Consider the following 25588-nt stretch of genomic DNA (forward strand, 5'->3'; position numbering starts at 1 on the left):
CGGTGATTCGAAATGTCGTTTACGTGTGGACGAAAGGCCCAAACGCATAGAAACAGCTGCGTTTTCAAAAATACCCGTGTAGGTGTGGACATAGCGTAAAAGAGTTAGTAGTTTATTTTATTACTACCTGTAATTTATTGCAGTTTACTTGTATTTGCTTAATTGTTTACCAGATGTTTGAGGTGTGAAATAAACCGCAATTGAGCAAAATATGGGTGTGTGTGGTTGGAGGATGTGTTTGTGGGGGGGCGCGAACATTTTTCTTGTAAAACAAAGGGGGGCCCAGCAAAAAAAGTTTGGGAACCACTGGCCTACGCTAACTACAGATGAACAGCTGTCAGAGTTTGTCCTGCAGCAGCAAGGATTTGCACTGTAATTGGGAGGGATAAGAAAACTATTTGGTTAACTGCGGTCTGAAATCTACTGACATCTAGTGGTGAGATTTTACACATTCTGCCTACATTTAGCTCCCTAAACATCTGGTGATGGTATCAGCCCCCAAACACAGTGTCTGATAAGGTTTATTATAAATGTGCCCTCTCAGCTTTCTTTATGGGGAGGCTTTAAAATTCAAGTTTCTCAGAGACAGAAATAGCACCTCTTTTTCCACCTAATGGTGATGCAGTTCCCATGACATCTTAAAATAGTCTTTTAAACGTTTAAACTCAGCGTTTAAACTGGCTCAGGATCAGTTTGTGTTTGTAGTGGACAAACTGCCTCCAAATATGGAGACATTTCTAGAAAAAATAAAATGATATAAAACACATTATTCAGTTTTAAATGAGCTATGGACGTTAACCAGGCGTACAGTGTGTGTGTGTGTGTGTGTGTGTGTGTGTGTGTGTGTGTGTGTGTGTGTGTGTTTCCAGTGTTCTTCTTTAATGATGCTGACTTTATAATAGGGTCCCCCCAGGGCTGAACGTTGGTGTCATTACCTTTTCATTTGACAACTCAAAAACCCCTTCCTGTTTTCGATGTTGCATGGCGTCATAACGTTGCAGGAGAGCTCTCGCTTCGTTGTTCTTTGCACACACACGTGCACACACACGTGCACACACACATGCACACATAAAAACAGGCTCTTGTGACCAGTAAGGACAAGATCCCAGATGTGATGGCAGCAGGAACAGCACAGCACTTTTAATTTTTGCAAATCAAAGGATGCACAGTCTTTGCACACATGAAACGTAATGGAGTGCTGTGCTCATTTATTCACAGTGACAACAACATGCTGATTAATATGATTCACAACGACAAACATCCAGCGTGTGTGCGTGTGTGCGATCCCAGCACTGTTCACCGATTACTTTGGGTCGTGGCTCGGAGCCACAGGGCTCTTCAGACACCATGACGTTATTCCTTTAAAGTAATTACTCCTCCATTACACTGTCAGTAGAATCTGCATTCTTTTATTCTACTCCCAATCACTTACTAATGTGTTTTACAGTCAGTGTATTGATCACCGACCTGAGAGAAAGAATTACCTCTCTGTTGGTGTAACTTTCACAAACACTAGTTGTTCCCTTATGGCTCATTCAACAGTTCACTGAGATCCCTGCTAAACATTTACCTATTTACATTAGTTACAAATAAGGAAATGCACTACTTTTGTAGTTTTAGCACCAAAATCTATTTACACAATGGCATTATTGGTGGCATAATATTCCCTTTTTGTGAAAGCTGCACCGCCTTCTGCCCTACGATGGCTGATCACGTTGCTACTCAAAGACAGCTGGAAGCTACAAAGTACAAATTGTTGTTTGAATAATGCAGAGTACATCGTGTTGGCTGAGTACATGATTGGTTTGACCAATCAAATCAAGAAGAACAGCAAAGCACATGAAACTTGAAGAACATAATCGTCACGTTCAATTGCATTTCCCTCGTTTTGCTCTGTTTGTTGTAGAAGGACAGTTTGAGGTATTGTAAATGTTTGCATCCAGTGGAACAGCTGTGGCTCAGGAGGTAGAGAGGCTAGTCCACTAATCGGACGATCATTGGATCCTTGACTCAAGTCAGCATGTCAAAGCGTGCGATAGACAAAGACAATTGGAATAAAGTGTTGTGTGAAAATGGCTTTAAGAAAAGCACAATTTGGATCGTCCACTTATCAAAGTTTCTCATTAATTGCTTAGCAGAGTACAAAAGTGCTTCATTTTGAGCTGTAGTTGCCTCTGGAGCCGTCTTGCACAGATGTGTAGATGGTATTCACATAAATGATATTGCTGAGCCTAAAGACTTCCCAGAGAACCAGGATCTAATCCCTCGTTTCTACCGTCGCAGAGCCTTTTGAGAACCAGAACACATTTTGACAGGTTTGAGTGCCAGTTGTTGTGTAGCGTTATTATCAGACGTGGGGGTCATTTCTTTGAGAAACTAACCATGGCAGACACAGACTTTGGACTGCTTCTGCCAGGCACTGTTTCATTCCACATGGTAGTCCCCCCCATTGTCCAACATTGGACCCAGCAGTTTTGTGGTACCGAGCTCGTTAGCACCAAAATATTTTAGCATTAGATGCTGCTTGAACGTGATGGCTTTAAATATACTGCCAAATGCTAAAAAAGTGCATAAACGCACATCTTTATAGGTTATTTAACTGCAACTACTGTCTGATGCTGGAACACATGAAGTAAAGGTTAGTTGAATTTTTTTGAAAGTCTAAAATTCCCACCAGGGGACCGGAGGCAGTGTGCTACTTCAAAACATAACAAGTGTATACATGAGGTGATCTGACCTCTGTGTCTTGAGTGTAGAGATAACTTCATTGATAATCAACAAGTTCTACATAATAGTCTAAAAGAAACATATTTCAGCCAGTAGGTCAGTATCCCTTTGTGAATCTATGATCTGCCATTTTCCGCCGTCTCTTCTTACGCCGTCTCCCGGCGACACCATCAAAGCAGGTGACCATCATGACGTTGGCCTTGCAGAGGCTAACCTTGCGCTCCAGCCGCGCCGTCACCAACTCAAGTGCTTCCAGATGCTCCAGGGAGTCCACCTCGAACGTCCGCCATAGGTCGACTGGGGAAGGACAATAAGGGTCAGTTTGCCACGTACACTTCTGTGTGTTACTGTATGGGCAAAAAGGAGGTTGAATCAAATCGTTGAGGTCAAAGTTCACATGGTAGATTTTTCTCAGACACACAAAAGTCATCATTGCATTACAAAACATTCTCATACTGTAAGAACTGCTTTGCCAGCAGGGCAATTTGTTGGTGTGACAGCCTCTTCTTCTTTAACAGCATCACATGCTCTGTGATAAAAGTATAATATAAAATGTCAAATGCTGGTGAGGGTGTTACTAATGGTGCTAATGAGAAGTCTGGATGCTGCTCCTGTAAAAGGAGGCTACAGCCTGCTGCATATAACAAGCTGATTACTTGCTTATTCACTGAAGTGAGAGCTCAGATGATTACTCATTTAACCAATGAATCAGCTGATTGCTCATGTTTTAATCATTTCAGTCACCTTTCAAGCAAAATCACCCAGTTACAGAATTATGTCTTCATATTTATTTTATGGCTAAACTATACAAAAATGTTACAATAGGTCCTACAAAACGATACGATATGAGATGAGATGCTCTCCATCTGTCACGGCTAGACGGTCCTCACCGGTCGCCTTGCCAATTTTTGTTGTGTTTGTGTGTTCTTTGCGGTGTTCTCCTCTCCATCCTGTGCATGTGTGTTTGTATACTGGAACATGTACTTCCGGAAGCCGTGGCACGGAACGGCAGCTGACCCGGGGGAGTATCCTGAGCTGAAATCATCGCACCTGTGCTTAATCATTTCGCCGGCTGCTACTAATCCGAAGCAGACCTATTTAACGGTGTGGTCGGGTCACAACCAACGCTGGAACGTTGAGCTAAACCGGGTAGCATATCTAGTTTGTGAAGGAGAAGAGAACGTTTTCGTGACCGTGTGTGTGTGTTTCTCATCTGCCTCCAGGATCCAGGGATCGGAGGAGGAGCGGGCACAAGAAGGAGTAGTTTGGATTATCACTGCACTGTCACCACGGGGAGAAGTCACTGTATCACTGCACTGCCCTTTTGGATACAGACTCGAACTGTTGCCTTATTTTTTCACTGTGAATAAATTCACTGTCACTCTGCAAGGAGTCTCGCACCTGAGCCCTTTAACCCAATTCACCATGACACCATCTGTGTGCAAGCCTAGCACTAGCCAGAACAGTAAAGTATCGCAGTATTGAAAGTACATTTGTATTGTAGCCTGTGTTTTATAGCCTATAGAACGGTTGAGAGACCAGTGTATAAGCTGTATACCAGTATGTTAGCACCAGAGTTACGCTAGAGTTAGCTCGCTAACCAGCCCAGGTGTTTATTATGGTGTGAACACAGACTGTATATAAAAGATGAATATAGCTTCTGAGTCTAAAAAATGAAGCCATTGTGGAAGTGCCTTAAACCTGTATTACCTATCATGGCCAGCAGAGGCGTCCCCTGAGTCAGAGAGTCAGAAAGTAAAGTACAGTGACTCCGGGTAAGGCTAGCCTGAGTGTGCAGCGCTCCTCGATTTCACAGTCAGGTCAAGAGCAAAGAAGGTAGTGAAAATGCTCAGGCTAAGGTTCACAACAGGACTTCATTGATACTGGGCGATTGCTGATGGATATGTCCGTGTTTTTATATCGTCTGTGTGAAGTTTTGATACCTAACATTGTGGCTAGCTGGTTAAGCTCAGGACGCTTGCTCATTATCAGTGTCACTGGCAAAGTACTATGCAAAGATATATATATACAGTCCTTAAACTGAAACAGGCTGTTTTACACCTAGAAAAAACCTTAAACCCCCCAAAACAGAAATCAAAGTTCCAAACATGAACTCAGTGATGATGATAGCTCCACCGTTATTGTTGATCACTCCAAAAATTCCTGTTTCAGTTTGTTTTTAGTGCATGCCCATTTCCTCCTATTGCTTGTTGCCATTTTTCAACTGGTCTTAAACGTTTGAGCGGGACTGTATATATTTGCTGGTGACCAGTGGACTCATTTCTGTTAGATATTGTTGCTCATTGTTGTCGCTGGAACTGAGAGAGAGACATTAATGGAAGGCAGTGAGAAGTGTGGAAGCCAAAGGCTGTTTGAGGAAACTAAATCTAGATGACGTCTACTCTTTTCAGATATTAGCAATAACAAGTTACACAGTTAGTTTTTAAAGATAACTCCACTGACACTCGTGGTTCCACGTGGCGGGCTCCAGCATGAGGCGGTGCTTGGCCAGCTCCAGCTCTCTCCTCAGGTTGTTGTATTTGGCTCGGATTTCGGAGATCCTCTGCTGACGGTGCTCCAGAAGCTTCAGCTTGGCACTGAAGCATGTTGGCCCCTGAAAGCAGAAACACAACCCTTTTCACTTTTTTTTTATTTATTCAAAGATTTTTAAAACACAGCTTAAATTAAGTCAATTTAATTTACTCTCACCATTTAAACAATGAGGCCTGGAATACTGTATGTGAGCACTTTGTAGGTTTTAATGAAAAACAGCATCCACCTGTCTTGCTCTTCATATAAACATCATGTTAAGGCAGAGATGGGGGAGCATGGCAGTCGTTTGGGGGTGGGGGTGAGGGGGTGTCAATAAATCCATATTTACAGTTTTTAAAATCTGGTATTTTACCTCCTTTCTGCTCTGCTTGTTCTACTTCTTTGTTCCCTGCTGCAGCACTGACCCAGTTTACCCCATGTGGTCATTAAAATTGTATCAAAGTTGCCGAGCCTGAGACTGGTGGAGGCAGGGAGTCGTCTCACGGGGCCAGACCTCTCGTCATGGGACATTACGTCACCACATGGACCCTGTTTTGCTATCAAGCGCATTTTAAATGCCAGACAGTCTTTTATCCGAGGTTTACACAGTCAGCTTATCAAGCATGCTCTTCTTCTGCAGCATCGTGCTGAAAAGAATTAGAAAAATACTTCCACGAGTGGGAAATGTTTGGTCTCCTAAGACATTTCTGTCTATGATTTACTCACGACTGACTCCTTTTGTATTTCTTTCCCATTTAATATGTTTACTGGATTCATATTCTTCGGACTATGTGCCACATTTATCATCAATCATATAAGAAAACAAAGTTTTATGAGACGCACATTACATTTAAAATGGGTGGAAATGAATATATGTTAAAGGCATGAAGACCTTGTAGCTGCTCAGTACAGACACAGGGTTAAATTGTGATTTGCTCAATAACTCACTCAAATATGACTTCCAGTTTTTGGAATATAATTTTCATGAGTTAATCTATGACCTCGAGACACTGGAGGCACCTCATTGTTACTGTCAGTAGTGTGTCGTTGTTGTTTTTAAGCACTTTTTGACTATGCTGTTTAAAAATACTGTAAAGTATTTGTGTTTCTTATGTTGTAAATTTGCCCGGGACAGTCTCTTATTCCTTGTTTATTCTAAGCTTTGTGTGAACCTGCACGCTCTGTCTGTCACTTTGCTGCTGGAACGCGTGAATTTCCCCAGTGAGGGACAATAAAGGATATTTCTATTCTATTTATCTTATTCTACTCTTATTCATTGTGTTCTGTTAAGTTGACACCATAGCTGAGGTTTCTCGGCTCACAATATCTGCTGCGTCTCCTCAGATCTCTGCAACAGAGACGGCAGATCATTTCAATTTATTCCATTTAACCTCCTAGGACCTGGCGTCCACATATGTGGACATCACATTTTGGGTTATTTAGACCAGCGGTCCCCAACCTTTTTTGCGCCACGGACCGGTTTATGCCCGACAATATTTTCACGGACCGGCCTTTAAGGTGTCGCGGATAAATACAACAAAATAAAACTAGTACCAGTACCGAAAAAAAGAAGATTTATTCATAACACACGTGAAAAGACCCAGGAAAACCGAGTTAATGATAAAAACGATAACAAAATAACGCTAAAAACCGATAAAAACCCTGAAAACCATACATTTCACACCTGAGCCTCAACTCTCGCGGCCCGGTACCAAACGACTCACGGACCGGTACCGGTCCGAGGCCCGGGGGTTGGGGAGCGCTGCTTTAGACCAAAATACTCATTTTTGCTCTACAAGGGCCTGATATCCACTTACGGGGACATTATACTGCCGCTGTTCTATCGAAATTTTAAACAAATGTCCTCATATGTGGCTCTCATTTTTCTTAGAAACAAAAATCAGGTAAAAAAAAAAAATCTGGTAATTCTTTGTTTTTACATTCATCAGGTCCCAATCAGCACAAATAGCAAAGAGAAATCTAAAATGCTGCTGTGGAAGAGTTCGGGTCTTAGGAGGTTAATATATCAAAGAATGATATTGTGTGGCAGCATTAACTTTGGTCCTTTTATTCCATAACAAAAAAATGGTTACTTACCATTTCGAATACAAAAAGAGAACTAACTGAGACTACATCACAAAAATTACTTAATTAAAAAACAACAACCACAATCCTGTTTTTTGTGGCTGTCCTCGCTCATTGCTCGTAGAGGTTATAAAGGTCATACTGTTTATTATGTAATGCCCTTTAACCTCCAACAAAAAAAAAATCAAAATAAACCCAGCACCTGTTTGCCAGCACCTGCTCTTTCCTGCATCCTCTGTACATTGTCGATCTCATAGACCTTGATCTCGTAGGCCTCTGGGATTCCTTGATCCATCCAGCGAGACCGCAGACCGCTAGCCGAGCGTCTCAGGGTCAGGGGTGAATCATGGGAAAGGTGGCGCTGCTGAGTACCTAGAGCCAAGAGCGCCAACACATGTAAGGCAGAAGCACATGTTAGTCGACTTTTGTTGATTCTTAATGTAAGTGTTGAGCATTAAATAGAAAAGTCACAGCGAGTCACACATTTACAGACGAGGCAGCTACAGCTGGAAATGATTCATGAGCTGCCGTATGTGGTTCCTGCTGGAACAACAGTTTGCCTCAGGCCAAAGTGCAGCTCGCAGAGAGACAGGATTACTGCAACTCTCTCTGAACTCAGTTAGTTTGCCAGTGCAGGAAAATATAGTGAGTGCTTTATATTTTCAAACTGTAGATTTTAGTTACAGAAGAGGACACAAACTGAGTGCACGCACAAAAAGCAGTTAATAGTATATTATTTCAGGGGACTATTTAAAAGTCATATACTTATTCAAGTCTTGTCTTCTCTGCTGTTCCATTAGCATTATCATCACAACAGTGAGTGTGTTTCCAACATAACTCTGTTAGAGTGTATAATCTGGTTAGCACGCACACACCCATCTGTATAACTCACAGAATCTGTGTTTCTGTTTCCATCAGTGAGAATCCTTCCTGGGTTCATGTATTAATGATGGGACTTCCTACACAATCTGGCTTTTAATGCCAGCGAGGAAACTAGGTCTGGCTGCGTTCAACACACATGTCGTCTTTCATTAACGTCACATTAATATGTTATGTAGTCAGATTATGAACCAGACATGTCAGCATGAAGCTGGTGTTGGTGGTGAAATAGCGGCGCTAACGTTTGCATAAGAACGTCTGCTTTGAGCTTCTGTTGGTTTGTTTTATAAATCAAACTTGAAAACATTTCATCTTTCCAAAAGTGAAAGTCATTTAATTCATTACATAAAAATTGTTAGCGCAGGCGCTCTTACCTGTGCTACCTCGTCTCCGAGACGAGCGGCCGCTGCGAGCCGCACTGAGGAGGGAGCTGCTCCTGTCGCTGACCGAGTCTCTGGCTGAGGTGCTGCTGCCTGTGGCCTCGCTGTCCCTCACCATGCTGTCATAGCCACTGCTCACCAAACTGTTTCTGTTAGAAAAATGCAGGGAGGTCTTCCCCATAGCTGGTGGTAGATCGCCACTCAACACACTGGTGGTGTCACTTGCATGCCCACTCAGGTGATCAGGCATGCGGGGAGATGTCAGTTGACTGTACGGGGAAGGCAGTGAGGTCATTTGGTCCGATCCTCCTATAGTGGGACTGGGGGCCCTTTCCTTGAGAAAGTCTGAGAGGCGACCATTAACAAATCCCTGAATGGCAGATTTTGTGGATGAGGATGTGGAGCTCTGGCTTGGAGTCCGGCTGATGGAGCGATAAGACCGTGGAGGGGAAGAGGGAAAAAAGGAGGATGTGCGTTCGTGGCTGACTGTTTTACTGTCTGGAGACAGACTGGCACTATGATTGATGGAGTCCTGCAGGGTTTTGTGGGAGACGCCGGGGTTCTTGATGCTAGGAGCTGACGATCGACGGACTTTGGGGCTAGACGTCTTAAGCTTTCCCACAGCAGAAAGCTTGGAGTGGATATGCCTAGAAGACTGAGTCGCAGGGTTTTCAGAAGGGAAAAAATGATGTTCAGACCGAGGATTTTTCCTCAGGCTCCTGCTGGCCCTCGGAAAGGTACAATCTCCCTCAAAATTGCCTTTATAGCCAGACTTACAAGCTCCTTCAGTACTTCCCCTGGAGCTTCCCCTGGAGCTCATAGAAGTGTTGCTACCGCCTCTTTCTAGGGCTGGAAAGTCTCTTGGGATCCGCCCAAGAGAGTTCGTCCGTCTAGCCAGCTGCTGTAGTTTGGCACTGAAAAGCCTGCCACTTTCCTCAATCGGTGACCTGAGCCTCCTGCTTGTATTATCACGTTTTACTGTTGAAGTGGATTTATCAATCACAGATCCTATACCCTTCCTGAAAGTACCACTAGGATCCTGTTTGAAGTCTGTTCCATATCTTTGAGGAGAGGAAATACAGAGGTTGTGGTTAGTAGGGGAGTGTTGCCTCACCTTCCTCCTCTCGAGAGTTACCCTTGGGCTGCAGGGAGTGGATGATGTCAGCCCCCTTGAGTCTACGAGGAGGGCATCCTGGTGTTTGGCACTTGGCCATGCTCGAGGTAAGCTACCTGTTGAATAGGAGCAAAGGATGGTTTCTTGGCAACCAGGCGACTCACCAGTCCTCTTGGGTGTATTTCTGCATGTGATTTCAGTCCCCTCTGAAACCTTTGCAGTGTTAGAGGAGTAAACATGCCCACAGTCTCTGGGGTGGGGCTTGTCTGTGTTTGTCTGCTCACACATTTTGTTGTCTGGAGGTTTATTACAAAAACTCAAATGTTCTAAGACGACTGGCTCATAAGACATTTGGCTACAAGACTTGTCAGTCTTTTTGACATGTTTCTCAGAAGCTACAGGTGCACACTTCTTCTGAAGGACCTCCCTGTCTTCTGAACATCTAGCTTTATTTCTTTTGGACTCTGATTCTGACCTGACTCCTGCTAAAGTTTCACAATGACTTTCGTTGTCTTTGGCACATTCCAAGTCACAATCCACGTCTGTATTAATCAACATGGGGTTAATAAATGAAGGCAACACCCTTTTCTCCCTTCTGACTTGATGCTGGGACTTTTCAGTGCCAGCAGGCTGAACAACAGAGCTTTGGGGAGCACCAGAGGAGCCTGGAGCTGCAGATTCCTCACCGACGTTGCTGATTATCTGGATTGGCTGAGAACTAGCTGAGTCTTCAGCGTGTGCCTGTGAATGGGCTCCGTCTCTGATGCAAATAATATTTCCACCTGTCCTTGCTCTGTCATACGCTCCACTGATGGTCACCTCTTCTACCATAGAGAAAACCAGCTCATCTTGACCTTTTAAGTCCAGTGGCTGTTGAACAGTCACTGTGATTGTGGCTTTCATTTCCTTAACATCCTGTTTGGGGTGACTGTTTAGGACGCCTCCGAGTATGACACTTTTAGCCAGGGAGTGTGAAGAGGAGCAAGTAGAAGAAGGAGATATGGGGGAGCTTTTGCCAACTGGTGAGGTCCTTGTGTCTGTTTTGAACCAATCAACAGTTTCAGCGCTCTCCTGTTTGTGTGAAGGTTCAAGTGCAAGAGAACTGGCCCCTGCCTTGACCTTTGCATCCACATTAAAGCGCTTGGAAGAAAACCCATTACCTGATTTAAGAGTTCTGGTGTTAGAAGGCTCAGAGCGGCAGGTCGCGTTTAGACCGAGAGTTTGATTGAGCAGTTCCTCACTGGAACTGGTCGCACTACACTCCTCACAGTCATACAAACCCGAATCTTCTCTCTGAAAACTGTCTCCAGGGGCGGCACCATCCGTTTGCTTTTCTCCAGCAGAGGTCTGACTGCAGCTCAACCCCTTATTCAGCAGTGTCTGTGGAGCTTCAGTGTCTGCTTGTTTGGCAGATTCCTCCTGCTGCTGTGACTTAACAGTGACATTATTTAAACAGGCACCTTTTAAGGAAGATTTGAGCACATCCATGGTCATTTCACTTCCATCGATACACCCCAGACGTTCTTGAAGTTGAGCAAACGTGTCACATTTGAGACAGTCCCTCTCTGGTTGCTTCCTTTCTCCTTTCAAAACTTCGGTTTGCCCCAGAAGAGCTGTCTCTGTCGTCTTTTCCACTTGCAGCTGAGGAATTCTCAGAAGCTCCTGGAGGAGAGCAGCAAACTCTGGGTCGTCCAAGTCAGCCTTGTTAGGGTGCAAAGACGGTATGATTGGTACAAACTCGGGCTGTGCCTGCCTCGGGGCTGATCTGGGGTGGACTGAGCCATCTGAGTCTATCTGGATGACTGTGTCACAAGACTGTTCACTACTGGAGCGTTCATCCAGTTCATCACGCAGGCGAAAAGGACGGATGTCGACGTCTACCTCATCGGTAGAGTGGAACGCCCGCAGGGAGAACGACTGCAGCCCTCTTTTTTCTCTAGTCAGACTCCTCGCACAAGGAGAACATGAGGTAGACTGCTGTCGGATGAAGGTGGATGATGCTATTAGATAAGTCTTATAAATCCGAAGCAACATTCAACAATTTTGCTAGATAAAGAGTGACATGATTAGACTCTGTCATTTATACTACCTTCGTCCTCTTCTGTGTCCTGCGAAAACGAGAAGCAAGCTGGATGGTGGAGAAGTTCTCTTGAAGGTGTGCCAAAGAATCCATGATTTGAGCAATTACTGTAGTGTGGCAATTTGTGTGGCCCAGGGACTCTCGAAGGAGCAAAGTCAACTTTCCACTCCTGCAGAAACAGTGCAACGTCATGTGAGTATCTGCATTCCACTGTGGTCGCAGGTTTAACTGCACCAAAGTCAAAGTAAACTTTGACGAGATGTTGGACAACATCTCCCACCCCATGCATGAGACTGTGACAGCACTGAGCAGCTCCTTCAGTGGGAGACTGCGGCACCCACGGTGTGGGACGGAGAGATTTCGCAGGTCTTTCCTCCCCACTGCTGTCAGACTCCACAACAAAGACTTTAACTGATCAACACACACATCCACAAATGTGCAATAACACAAATGTGCAATAATCTTTCTGGCATCGTTGTATTTTTACTGAGTTGTATATAACATTTGTATTCTATTTTTATCTTATTGTATATTTTATTCTATTTTATTCTATTCTGTACAGTTGTGTACTGTATTTATTCTTATTTTATTTTATTCTAATTTTTGCTTCATAACTTTTGCACTGTCCACTTCCTGCTGTGACAAAACAAATTTCCCACGTGTGGGACTAATAAAGGTTATCTTATCTTATCTTATTGTCATCTCTGCCAGTGCAGCATACGAGACGACGAGGCTCCGGTTACATCAGTGCAAAACAAAAGAAGCTAATAAATTCGATATAAAAAGGAGAAGAAAATAAATAAATATAAGAGTTCCAATAAGAATTTACAGTTTGGAGTGGTTTACAGTGACCTGTGTTGCAGCTTGTAAACCCGGAGTATAAATAGGTTAAAGAAAACAGAAAGTTTTTAAATGAACAAACAATTTTCCTCCTTTGTTTTCCAGTTAGATTCTTACTTGTTTGGGGTGGTTTTCTGTCTACTTAGAAGAGACAGGACAATTGGGCCCAGCTCAGAATGAGGGGGTTTGTTTTTGTTGACACCCCTCATACCACTACACACATCTATCATGGTCAACTTGGTGGCACCGCGGGAACCTAAGGAAATGATACAGTTGGACTTTAGAGGAGGTAATGCAAAATGAATTGCAGGATTTTAACAGATGCAAATCATAAATGTCGAAATTCTAGAATCAGTGGGAGATTCTGAGTATTTCACTGCAACCTTTTCCAATGGTGCTGCTCTCTGTACGTGGAGGCTGGACGTGAAGGGTGAAGAACATGATGGAGCTGTCACACAGGTACGTAATAAAGTCACTGTGCCGACGTGCTGCGATGGCTGCATCCAGGAGGGAAGCGGCCCGCTCGGCAGTGGGGGCCTTCACCCGGTTGTGGTTGTGTAGCTGAAGGAGAGAAGAAGCAGATGTAAAAGCTTATTGTACATTTGCTGTAAAATCAGCCCTTTAATCTGTTACATTTATCCCATGTTGCTAATCACTGTTCATTTTGATACAGGTTCAATATTTTTATAATGATTTTAACTTTTTGCGTCATTCGTCTCAGCAGCAAAATATTCAGGTTTCAGTCGTTCTTCAAGTGTTGACTGAACAAACAGAGAGGATGTGGTGCCCACACACAAACACAGTGTAATCAGATATAATGTGCTGTGGAGCATAATAGGTTTCACTCCCAGCACCATTATCTTTTCCAACACAGTGCGGACCATTATCCAAACTGTCTAAATAAAGATGAATAAAACTTCATCTTCTCACATCCAGAGGGCACACGCTCACGCCAGCTCGCAGGCATCACAGACAACAAATCTGACTAATCTAGTTGGCATGAACGTGTAATGTGAGAATACTGTCTCTTCTGAAACAATTAGAATAACTTTAAAAGGGGTTTTTGTTGTGTGCTGCTGCTGTCTCCTATCCGCAGTAAACAGTATCACCTTTGCTCCCTGTTGTCTACTTTGGGTTAGTGTTTTTGTGTTTATGAAGATTTATTAGACTTTTATGCCAACAACAGTAACTCCACTACTACAAATGTGGGTCACTGGGCCACAGTGTGCCGAGGCAGAGGTAAGGGAGGCAGAGTGGAAGGAGTTTAACAATCCCTTTTCTTAATGGTAAAAACCTTCTGTTCTACCTGGACTCCATAGACTGGGTCCTCCTGGAGTTTAATGTGGGCTTTCGGGCTGTCGTGGATGCTGCCTAATGATGGAACAACTTCCCCCAGCAGATCCCTCAGTGTGTCCTCCTCTCCGCAGCACAGTTCGATAGCAGACACTGACACACTGAGATCGGTCCACGTCCTCTCTCTGCGCCGCTCGATGGCGCTGTACAGCCAGGAGATGGCACAAGGAATCAACCCGAGCTTCCCAATGTTCTCACCACTGCCCACCATACTGGACCAGGACCCTGAGGTGGAAGGAGAACACATAGACGCACGGATTTTCTATATATAAAAATAAAGTTTTCGCAAGACTCGATTCGGTCTCATGAAAAATGAAGTGCACCCCAAGATTCGATAGCTTGCAGCTATTATAGACCATAATCATTAACTTAAACCAATTAATTTCTGTATGAGTGTATCAGCCTTCAATATTGTGTAATCATTTTTGACTTGTCTTTACAACATGGCTTAAGTTCATTGAACTTTGCAGGTATTTGTTTATAAATTCTATTGTGGGTCACCTTGACTGTATCACAATGACCCCCAACAGATTTGCTGTTGTGGGTCACTGCCTGCTGCATGACACAGCTTTAGCTGACTGAGCCTCACATTTGTCTCTAGGTTAGTTTGGAGTTCATGGTGATTATATGACTACTCGGTTCCCAGGTGACTGCATAAGCCCAAATCATCATACCTCCACCACCGTGCCTGACAGTTGGTATCAGGTGTTTATACTGATCTGTTGTGTTTGTTTGGGTTTGGGCTAAAATGTTGCTGTGCGTTACAGCCAAACACCAACATTTTGCTGTTGTCTGTTCAAAGGACATTGATCCTGAATTTTTGCAGTTTCCAAAGCTAAGCCACGCTGCCATCCAAACAGGCTATATGTTTTCAGTCTTTCTAGCAGTACCTTAATGAACTTTAACTTTAACATGCTAACTGAGGCTAACTGAAAAGTAGCTCTTGTATTTTTTGCAGTTTCTCTGAGCAGAGCACCGTCTAAGCATGGGTAAATTTGCTAGGATGCACACATTTGGGTGACCTTCTGTTAACCACACCTGAATGCTCCAAACCAGCAAACTGTCAAAATGTGCTCACACCTGCAGATCATCAATGAATCAGCTGCAACTGACTAACAGCACCTTCTTGCTAATTAGGGATCCCTCTGTGATTCTTCGGTGTGCACTTATTAAGAGTGTACTTAGTTGGACTGTGGACCGCCTTGAGTCCTTTGAAAACCTACTACATATGAATTACATGAAGGTATGCATCCACACAATATATATTACATTCACAAATACACAGTCTGAGTTGCACAATCAGTTTTTATATTATTTATGTCTGAAAAATATATCAAACATATCAATGCAACGTGTTGCTGACAGAAACAGTTTTTCTGAAAATGGTGACAGGGCTTTTTAATAAATAAAATCACAGCTTCTGCTGTTCATGTGCTTAACATGAGATACGAGCCGTTTATTCCACTTAGCAAGGGAACTATTTTTTAATTTTCCCCAAAAAAATTCATCGTCAGCCAGAGTTACGATTTGTACGTCTGGCTTCTGCACGTGTACTACCAAACACAATGGGGCCATAGTCATAGATGAGGCCATGGGCTCAAAATAGCATACACCAAATAAAGTTGAACCTGTGGAACATCGAACTGTAACATCTTAACATTGAAATAAAGGCAGGGGAGGAGACGTGGTTGAAAACAGCACATCACAGAGCACACGTTCGCTTGCAATGCATTGCAGGCAGGAATGACTGAATAATAAAAGATTTCATATCAGTCATAAAAAATATCTGCAAGATTTTATATATAGATATATAGATAATCACAGATTTATAGCAAAGTCTTGAAATAGGGCTAATTGCAGGAAAGCATTGGCACGAACAAAACACATCATATATAATCTCACAAGAATGCACAAATAAATGTTTTTATGGCCGATGCCATATTGTATCTTTTTCTAGTGCACTTTTGCCCCACATTACTCTTGAGTTATGGGCTTGTTTCACTCTATCTCGTCTTATCCAAACTCTAATTGAATGAGGATAAGAGAATTGGTTTACTCCAATTAAAGGCTGAGCGGTCTGCCGTTATTCAGAGAGAATAGTATTCTGTGGAGGAGATTGATGTCCCGCTGGCTGTGGGCCACATGTAGTCTGTACTGGCCAACTAATTCAATCAGATTTACGGAGAGTGGCGTCATGTGAAAAAGCAGGTCCAAGGAGACCCTGTCCTTACCCTGTGTGTGTGTGCGTGTGTGTGTGTGTGTGTGTGTGCTACAAATCTATTAAACCCCTTTACCGCTAAGTGCAGGGCTCCATCGCTCTAATAGCAACATATCACAGTCCACTTTGTTTGCAGGCCCTTCTAAGCTCAGCGCTTCAGCAAAATGAAGTGAAATATTTTCCTAAAACGTCAAACAATGGGAAGCTTTTACAAACACATGTATGCTGTATAATTGATGAACAGGCTTTTATTTATAAAGTAACAGGTGAAGGATGAATAACTTAAAGGGAAGGAGTTTTTTGTTTTTTGTTTTTTAAAGAGCAAAAAAGAGAAAACTGACTGGGAGAGGAGACAAAAGACACAAGGAGGCTGGAGATTTGTATCGAGAGGACAGAGGGAGTTTAAAGTGATAAAGAAAGGCTGAAAGATTGCAATGGGATAGAGGAGGAGGTGGGGCGGGGATGATAAAAGCATCCCATTCCCATCTTGAGATTTTAACCCATGGCCTCTCACAAGGACCAATTACTCACCCACATCAGCACAACCCAAGCCCAGGACACAGGCATCGCTGCCGCTGAGCACACAGCGGATGACATCAGCCAAGACGCCCGCACACACCTCGGCCTGGTCGAGAGAACAAAGGACAGCGAGCAGCTTGTGATTCATCTCCACTCTGAAGAAGCGCACTCGGTACAGAGCAAGAGCCAAAGCAGAACGGGGATGCAGACTGATTCCCTTGGGCTTAGATACTGTAAGCAGAGCTTGGAGAAAGCTGAATGTAATTGATGGACTGTGTAATTGTGGTGGCTATCCAGGGCCTATCAGTTTTCAGGTCATCAGACAGAGAGGGAACTAACAGTGTAGGATAAAGAAGAGGCAAATATGTGCTGTATACATGTAATGCTACACAATCCACTGTCTGCCAACCTGATCACAATAGAAACAACTAAAGTCATATTTAAATGCTTTTCAACAGAGCCACACCTGGCTTGACTCCTGAGGATATGCACTGTCGAAGGTGAAGGTCTTCAGATGACTTTTGCCATCCCTGCCCAGTGTCATGGTAGCACGCTGATGGCTTTTGGTGACCGGCTCCACTATGGTTACTCTCTTCTTGGACGGGTCGATCCGGAGAACAGGTGGTTGGCCTTGGCTCTCTGACAGCGATGGGTTCACCCTCAGCACGACTTTAACCTGTTCGCCAAAGGAAATGGAAACAGAGTCGTGATGAAATTTAGACACAGTACAGAACAAAATATCTGTCCAACTGAAAAATACTGTATGAAAAAATAACAGTAAGAACAGCTGTCATGAGATTGCAAAGAGCATGAGTTTAATCTCAAATTATTATTTACCCAAAAATGCAGTTTCCATCAGCTTTAGCTGCGCTCTGTGTTTGCTGTATGAACTGTACGCCCTGCTACGTTTGTGGGAAATTATCAAATATCAGTGGAAGGTTGGACATACCCACTGAAGCCTCAGCACCAACCCATTCTCACTCCCAGCTCATCAGATATGGGTGCTTTGTCAGAAAAGCCTTCCCATTCAATTATAAGAGGTTACACAGATACCAGGATTCAAGCATCCTCAAATCACAGAGCAGAATTTAGAGTCATTTAAATGCTTTTATTTTTACTTTCATTTTTAACCTGAGTTTGGGGAAAAACAGCGGCCATTCGTGTAATGCTGCTTTGAAGTTTCCATTATTCAGGGAATCTATAATACCTGAGTAAGACTTCTAACCAGCCATCAGTACTGCATGTGAGAGCTTGTTGTAGCATTGTGAATATGGTAGCACGCTCTTGTTAATATTTGGTAAAGCAACACTACGGATAAGCAAGGCTTCATAGATAGCTGTGTGTAGCGTAGTCTTGTTTACAACCTGATGGACTGAGCATAACGTCCAGGCTGGTCTTAGCCACAATTACAGCTAATTAACTAAAAGCCACATCACCTTGTATTTTAGCTGATACAGTCTGCCCCATGCCTAGCACAACGATTGCTGGTCACCTGCAGCCAATTTAGTATTTCCAGTGAACCTAACCTTGACAAGCATTTCTTTGGACGGTGGGTTTAAAAAACAACAACAAAAAAAGAGGTCTTTCTTGCTGCAGTGCTAACCACCATATCATCATGGCATGACGCTATAGGCAAACTGTAAAATTTCTGTATTGTTTAATATTTAATGCTTAAACCTCATTATAATGGCATTATAAAGTGTTTGTTGCTACTGTCCAGTCTAAGCTAAAAAGCTGAACGCTAACATGATGCTAGCATGTAAATATACAGCGCTAAATGCTAGCAGGTACCAAGAAAATGAGATCTTAATCTAAATGCCAATGAGGCAAGACTGAGTAGCACTATGTCGCACATGGAGCCTTTAGGAAAGAGTCAGACTGTTTTATTTGAAAACTCTACAGTTTATTAAATGCATAAAGGTACTAGATACTCTGCTTTTACTGTACAACGTGTATGTATGCTAGCTGATTTATGTGCCCTTCATCCTAAAATCCATATACAACACCACAAACAGCAAACAGCAGCGATATGGTGTTTGTTCTGATTATGCATTCATTTTTTTTAAACGTATGATTACCAACAGAGGTTTTTGACTCCAGACTCTGACACCAAAAACAGCTGCTGAAGAGTAAAGGAAAAGTCCGACTTGTGCTCTGAGCCCCTGCTGTTCAACAACAGGCGGCTGAAATACTGTCTTAGAAAATCCTCAGCTGAAAAAGAGAAAACCTGGGCAGAACAAAGTGATAAATGTCAAAGAGTATTAGGGCATCTTTGAGATGCTGAAGCAATGGAGGTGAACTTTGTTGAGCTAAACAGACAAACTGTCTTTGGACAACCAGTCGCCTGTTTTGTAAGGACATCAAATATAAATGAACTGACAACCAAGAATAAAATGGTGAATTGAAACAAAAGCATATTACCTTTAGGCTGCAGCACACCACATGATTCAGTCAGTGCAGCAACTACACAACCGCCTCATACATCATACATCAGCTGCATGACGATGCATTCCTCCTGCTGTATCTCTGCATGTCGTGACATTAATTCCTTAATGCACATCTCTGGAGGAAGTCTGAGATTTAGCGGCTATAAGCTCTTAAATCGAGTTATATCCTGATTCTGACAGGCTCCTAACAAGGCTCACAGGTCTTGGTCTGCAGGAAAACAAGGCAGCATATACTAGACAGCGCACCCTATTAGGGCTTATAAGCCAATTATAAAATTGGTTTTTCTGAATTCAGGTCTGCAAGACTGCAAGTAGATGTATGTTCTGACACCCACTCAAATGTGGTTTTCCTGAAAATGCACAGGACTGCATTACACCATTATGAGATCATCCTTCATTGACTGAATTTGCAAAGCCATTTTCCATCTGCCACATGAAGGATTTTTTTCCCCTCCTCATGATTTTAATACCTTACGCAAGAAGTGGTTTCTTAACCATATTGAACACGTGTCAAACTCTTTTTGTGAGGGTTAAATTATTCAGGAGAACCATTTGCAAGCTGAGAAAATCCTCCTCGACTCTCACACGCATGCATATTCTTGCACGTTTAGACATACAAAGCTGAGTGCTCAAGCAGGTGTGGCCGGCGGTGGGGTCTATTTGAGCCCTTATCTGTAACTCTAGACTACACCCAGGAGTCCATCTATGAGACGAGGGGAGGGCCCCCAGCCATATTGATCTCCCCGAGTTTCTCTCCCAGAGGAGGTGAGGAGAAGGGAGGAGGGGAACAAGATGGAGACATTAGCACCACATTACAGTGTATCACAACGGACGGGTGATATAGGATCTCGACCAAATTGACTGAGATCTCCTTACCCCACAACACGGATGGTCAAAACACTTCCAAGATGGTGCCTGTGGGCTCTTTGATGATTCGTCACCAGTCCAGGTTTATTCTATATATTTATACCACACAATACAGGACACGTAGTTGCCCAGTGGCGTATTTCATTGTGAAACCTATATATATTTTCCTTTTTAAATAATGTATGCAGGATGTCTGTGTGTATTATAAAGCAGTCAGTAGATGATGCACATTATATCCAGTGGTGGCCGTCAGTTGATTTATAGTACTGCATTAAATCCATCATGTTAGCCTGATGTGCAGAATTCTAAGTACACATTATAGCAAAGCAGAGCACAATCATTGTGATTGATCCTATTGATAGTAATATGCCATGTAAACACTGTACACTAATCAGGATAATACTTGAGTGAGCGAAAAATCTTATTGACTGTAATTGTAGCTTGCTTTAAATGATGATGACACAGCCAGTATTCTGCCAGTGTACGGATCCATGTATGATGACCAACCCTTACTTTGCACTTCACGTTACACCTCGTCGGTAGTGGGTTGGACCCCCTTTTCCCTTCAGAACTGCCTTAATTCTTCCTGGCGTAGATTCAATAAAGTGCTGGAAATACTTTGGTCCATAATAACAGGATAACATCCAGAGAACGCGTTACTTGTAACGCGTTACTGTAATCCGATTACTTTTTTCAAGTAACGAGTAAAGTAAGGGATTACTATTGCAAAAACGGTAATTAGATTACCGTTACTTTCCCGTAGGAACGCTGCGTTACTAAAACCGTGATTTTTTTTGCGAGAATGTCTCATGACAGTGACGTAAGCGAGTGCGACGTTCTTGGCAACAGCTGTGTGCAGATCAACAATGGATAATATATCGAGTGCAGGAGAGAGTATGAGCGTGCAGCGTTTAAAGCGTGGAAGTACTGACCTTACTTTGAGTTTGATTCCATAAAAACTGACAAAAACATTAGTGTCCGTTGTGCGTGGGAAGAAAACTTCTTTTTACAGCGAAAAAACCCCTAAACTTCCGAGCAAGCACCGAGTGCTACAACGTAATGGGAAATTCACAGAGAAACTCGCAGATTCTTCAACTGACCGCTGCGGCACACCTGCACCAGGCATACCTCCGCCTGCCCCACTCCTGCTTTACAGGTGAAAATAGAGCAACAGAACCGCTAGGATTTGATTTTATTTATTTTCTGCTGTGGTTTACTTGCATCTATTTGAAAGACTGAGTGTAAACACAAAAAACTATTTTATTTTATGTGCTGGAATGTGCAGAAAATAGGTTTAAATGTTAAACAAATTTCTTCCAGTCAGAGAATGTTGCATATAATTAAATATTTGCTTGATGCATAAAGTTAAAAGAATAAAACTAATAAAACAAGTTTTAAAAAGAGACTTTTCCATTTGATTACATTTTGTATGATGGATTATGCAGAAAAAGTAGAATTGGGCTGAAAGATCTATCGCTTTATCGCCTATTCAGGTTGTAAATCATGTTTTTAAAAAGTAACTAAGTAATTAATTACTTTTGAAAATAAGTAATCAGTAAAGTAACGGGATTACTTTTGGGGGGAAGTAATCAGTAATTAGTTACTGATTACTTTTTTCAAGTAACTTGACCAACACTGATAGCATCATCCAGATGCATCATAGCATCTCTATTAAGTTGATAGCTGGAGACTGTTGAGGCCATCTGAGTGAGCTCATGGTCAAGAAACCAGCTTTAGATTATTTGAGTGCGCTATCCTGCTGAGGATACTGCGGTCACACAGGGATGGACGTGGTCAGCAAAGATACGTGTGTCGCCCGTAGTGTTCAGACAATGGTCACTTGGTGCTATTTGGACAGAGAGTTGAAGAGAATATCCCCCACAGCACGGACTGAACCACTGATACAAGGCAGGACAGATCCATGCTTTCATGTTGTTTATGCCAAATTCAGACCCTACCATGCGAATGCTGCAGCAGACACTGAGACTCATCAGACTGGACAATATTTTTCCAATCTTCTGTTAAGGAACATCACTGATTCCATGTGAACTGTAGCCTCAGTTTCCTATTCTTAGCTGACAGGAGTGGCACCCAGTGTGGTCTTCTGCTGCTTTAGCTCGTCTGCTCAAAGGTACATTGTTAGTTACTGTTCTTACTGTCTTGGAGCAACTGTGACCACGTCATTTCCTCTGGGATTAAAAATATATTCTGATGTTGTAGGTTCTGGGAGGATTTTCAACCATTGCAACCAAGATATCTTATCTTGGTTGCAATGAATAGCTGAGGTACTGTTACCTTTCTATCCACTCTCTGCAACTGAAATGCCACTCGTTGGATATTTTCTCTTTTTGGGACCATTTTCTGTAAACCCAGATATGTTTGTGAGGAAAACTTCCAGCAGAGCTTCTGAAATACTCAGACAAGCCCGTCTGGCGCCAACGACAATGTCCGAAATCACCAACATCACCTAAGTCATCTTTCTCGCCCGTTCTGATGTTCACTTTGAACTTCACCAAGTTGACCTGACCATATTTACATGCCTGAATGCATTAGTTGCTGGCATGTGATTGGCTGACTAGATATTTCCGTTAGTGATCGACTAAACAAATGAAGTTCCCGGAGACTTTAGACTGTTTTCCAGTCTTTTTCCCTTTGCAGTGCTGATGCAACTGTTGTTCAACGAGATTAGCTCGGTTTGACTTATCGTGACGGAACAACGCAGACACATCGAAGCATAAATGCAAACAATGACATCGACCACTATGGCATAGGCTGCTCCACTCCATTAACATAAGGACTATAAATTAAGCATGGCTACTGCTGTGACCACCACACTGCCAGTGCTGAAGCCTTTTGGTGGTCTATACTAGAACAACAGCGGTTGTTAGCAGAACATTAAGGTTAGGGAACCTTTTATCTAAGGCTATTGCTCACACATATACACATTTAAATTCTGATTCTCTTGTGAACTTTCTTTAGCAACAATTAATGAGTGGTTGGTTACAGTTTTACATTTTTTAGTCAGACCTGCATAAGCAAATTATAAAAGTGAACAGCTGAAAAAAAAATTGCATTTGGCCTGCAGCAGCGTGTCATCGAGGGAAAATAAATAAATAAATAGGCAGGCGTGCATTTTTATCCAACCCCAGTGTAAGTAATGGTCTCCAGCCTGGTGATCACTAAAATTTCTGCTTTGTTTTTGCTTCATGACACATTTTAGCAAGTGCCTAAATTATGTTCTCTCCTCCAAGTATCATAATTGATGGGATTTCTGAGCAGTTAATGCGTTTGAGCGTAATACAGATCAATTTGATGTGCTAGAATTTGAAGTCTACCTTGCCAACGCTGGGCGAGTCCTTGGTTCTAGTGGCAGCTTGCAGCAGGCAGGTGGGGACGGGCGGTGGGTTTTTCTGGATGATTTCCCTGAAGCAGGTGGAGAGTTGAGAGGGAGCTGGATCAGAAGCATGGCCCTTTTTCCTCAGTGTCAGGCTGAGCTTCTCAGCCGCCCTACGGGAAAGAAGTGAGGGAGTGTGTCATTGCACGGAAACTCCTGGTGCAGCCAGTACAGATCCTTTTCAAACACTTGCAGTTATTTGGTGTGCATATATTGGCTTACCTAGTCAGAAAGGACATAGCTGCAGTGTTGGCGATGGACACCACTCTGGATATGTGCGGGATCTTAGAGGTGGTCTGTACAGCCCCGACATCCCTGCAGCTCTGATAGGCATCATCTGTAGCCTGCAGGGGGAAAAGGCTCATTAAAAAAATCCAAATGTGTAATTGCACTGCAGCACCCACTCCAAAAGGGGCTATTATCACGGGAATTACTCTGGGGAGGAACATGAGGTGGGCGTCTGTGTAAGTAGGACACGCAGGCTGAGAGGAGCACGCTGGGTTAACATACACCGTTAGTCATATTACAGATGCAGCCAACTGCATTTGGAGTGTGAAGGATAGTTTGTGAAGGCTGCAAAACGTGATTCAGAGTAAACACGCTGCCTCTCATACACATAGTCACATCATCACTCAAGCAGCCTTACACGAATATATTCCAACACTCCAGCGCTCCAGCGTGGGCGTTTAGGGCTCATTCATGAGTTCACAGTGTGTGTCTGTGTGTGTCTGTGTGTGTGAGCGGCGTGGACGACTCTGCACGCAGTTCGACGTGAACTCATGCTGCAGGCCTCTGAGCCAGCAGCGGCTCAGCTCGTTCTTAAGGCAAGATAACAAAGTCAACTTTTGTTTTCATAGCATCACAAACGCAAAGTGCCAATTAGTGCCAGAGGAAATCTGCGGTCATTGTCGGGAATGAGGAAGCCAGAGATAATATGGATAATGCACACTTCCCCGAACCCTCCTCCTTTCTGCTTTTTGACTCACGTCTTCTGTCGTAATCTTTTTTTTATCGCTTCACTTTCCCTTGCTCCAATTCCTCATGCGGTCTTTTATGATGTCTTGTTTTCCCCTCTCCTTCCTCGTTGCCCTTCCTTCCCTTCAACCCTTTCATTCCTTGCTTCCAATCTTGCACACTTCATTTCCTTCTCTCCTCTTCTTCCGTTCTCCCTCTGCCCTTCTTTGCGTCTCCTCTCCTCACTCCTTGTCCTACGCTTTCACCGAAGCTGTAAAAACCTCTGTTGATCTGCTCTCAAACTGAAACACGTACGAATCATTTCTTCCACAGTCGTGCACAGTGCAGGAGCGCTGTTATTGTCACATTTGATTAGACGTGCCTTCAAAATAACAGTTTTTAAAAGAATCTCTGAAGACTCCTTTGGTCCAGTTAAGCACTCCTTAGTATTCTCACATAGTGATAACACGGGCTGATAAATTGAAATTCACAGTCATTTTTCAAACAATGGCTCTGTTATTTCAGACAAAAGTACACAAAGCAGACTTTCTTCCTGGATGGTGACTGTCAGTTTTGACAACTGCTGCTAGCAGATTTTTATCAGCTAGCTAACTCCGGTAGTGCTAACTCTCAGAGCTGAGTGAAAATGCAATCTAGAGCTGACTCCGTTTTTATGAGGACTTTTTAAAATGGTAAATCTTTTAAAAGGACCTTACACAGATGCCTACATGCACATATACCAAGAGCCTGGAGCTAAAGCTGCATATCCCAGTTTGTAACTGAAGATCAAGCAGACGAAATACTGCCATTATTCTATACTTGTACACTCTACACTGTTCTGCACTGTAGATCATATTGCTTATGATATTAAGAAGGATTCTAAAAATGTGTGCTATCAGCATGTAAGATCACACTTTATTCTATGCTAACATAATACTCAGATCCGTAAAAGCTCAAGCTGCCCCGTGTCTTCAGTTCACTAAGTATATATCAAGAGCTTATTATCAGTACCAGAAGCAGGACTAAGTTTAGATTTTACGATTAGTGAATGGAAATCAATTTTTGGCTTTGGCAGAGACAAAGCGTAACAGGGATGCTAATGTTAGGAATAGCTCCTACAGTGAATGTGCTAGCATGAAATTGTCCTTGTCCCTCAGCTGAGCGTGCTAATATGTCCACAGGCTGCTGCTCTGTTTGAG

General features: G+C 43.0%; 1 protein-coding gene across 1 annotated transcript in view; it reads right to left on the reverse strand.

Annotated features, from left to right (window-relative positions):
• Positions 1 to 1124: 1124 nt before the first annotated feature.
• Positions 1125 to 25588, reverse strand: part of LOC134643376 (kinesin-like protein KIF26B) — a 28172-nt gene continuing 3708 nt past the window's right edge. Inside the window, exons 4-15 of the mRNA XM_063495710.1 lie at positions 23658 to 23779; positions 23377 to 23548; positions 17194 to 17403; positions 16740 to 16833; positions 13944 to 14215; positions 13021 to 13198; positions 12755 to 12893; positions 11807 to 11966; positions 8598 to 11694; positions 7547 to 7716; positions 5191 to 5341; positions 1125 to 3024 (exon numbers count right to left, since the gene is read on the reverse strand). Coding sequence (XP_063351780.1) covers positions 2825 to 3024; positions 5191 to 5341; positions 7547 to 7716; positions 8598 to 11694; positions 11807 to 11966; positions 12755 to 12893; positions 13021 to 13198; positions 13944 to 14215; positions 16740 to 16833; positions 17194 to 17403; positions 23377 to 23548; positions 23658 to 23779 — 4965 coding nt within the window. The 3' untranslated portion in view covers positions 1125 to 2824. The remainder of the gene's footprint in view (positions 3025 to 5190; positions 5342 to 7546; positions 7717 to 8597; positions 11695 to 11806; positions 11967 to 12754; positions 12894 to 13020; positions 13199 to 13943; positions 14216 to 16739; positions 16834 to 17193; positions 17404 to 23376; positions 23549 to 23657; positions 23780 to 25588) is intronic.

Source organism: Pelmatolapia mariae, linkage group LG15 (assembly GCF_036321145.2).
Source record: "Pelmatolapia mariae isolate MD_Pm_ZW linkage group LG15, Pm_UMD_F_2, whole genome shotgun sequence".
NCBI lineage: Eukaryota > Metazoa > Chordata > Actinopteri > Cichliformes > Cichlidae > Pelmatolapia > Pelmatolapia mariae.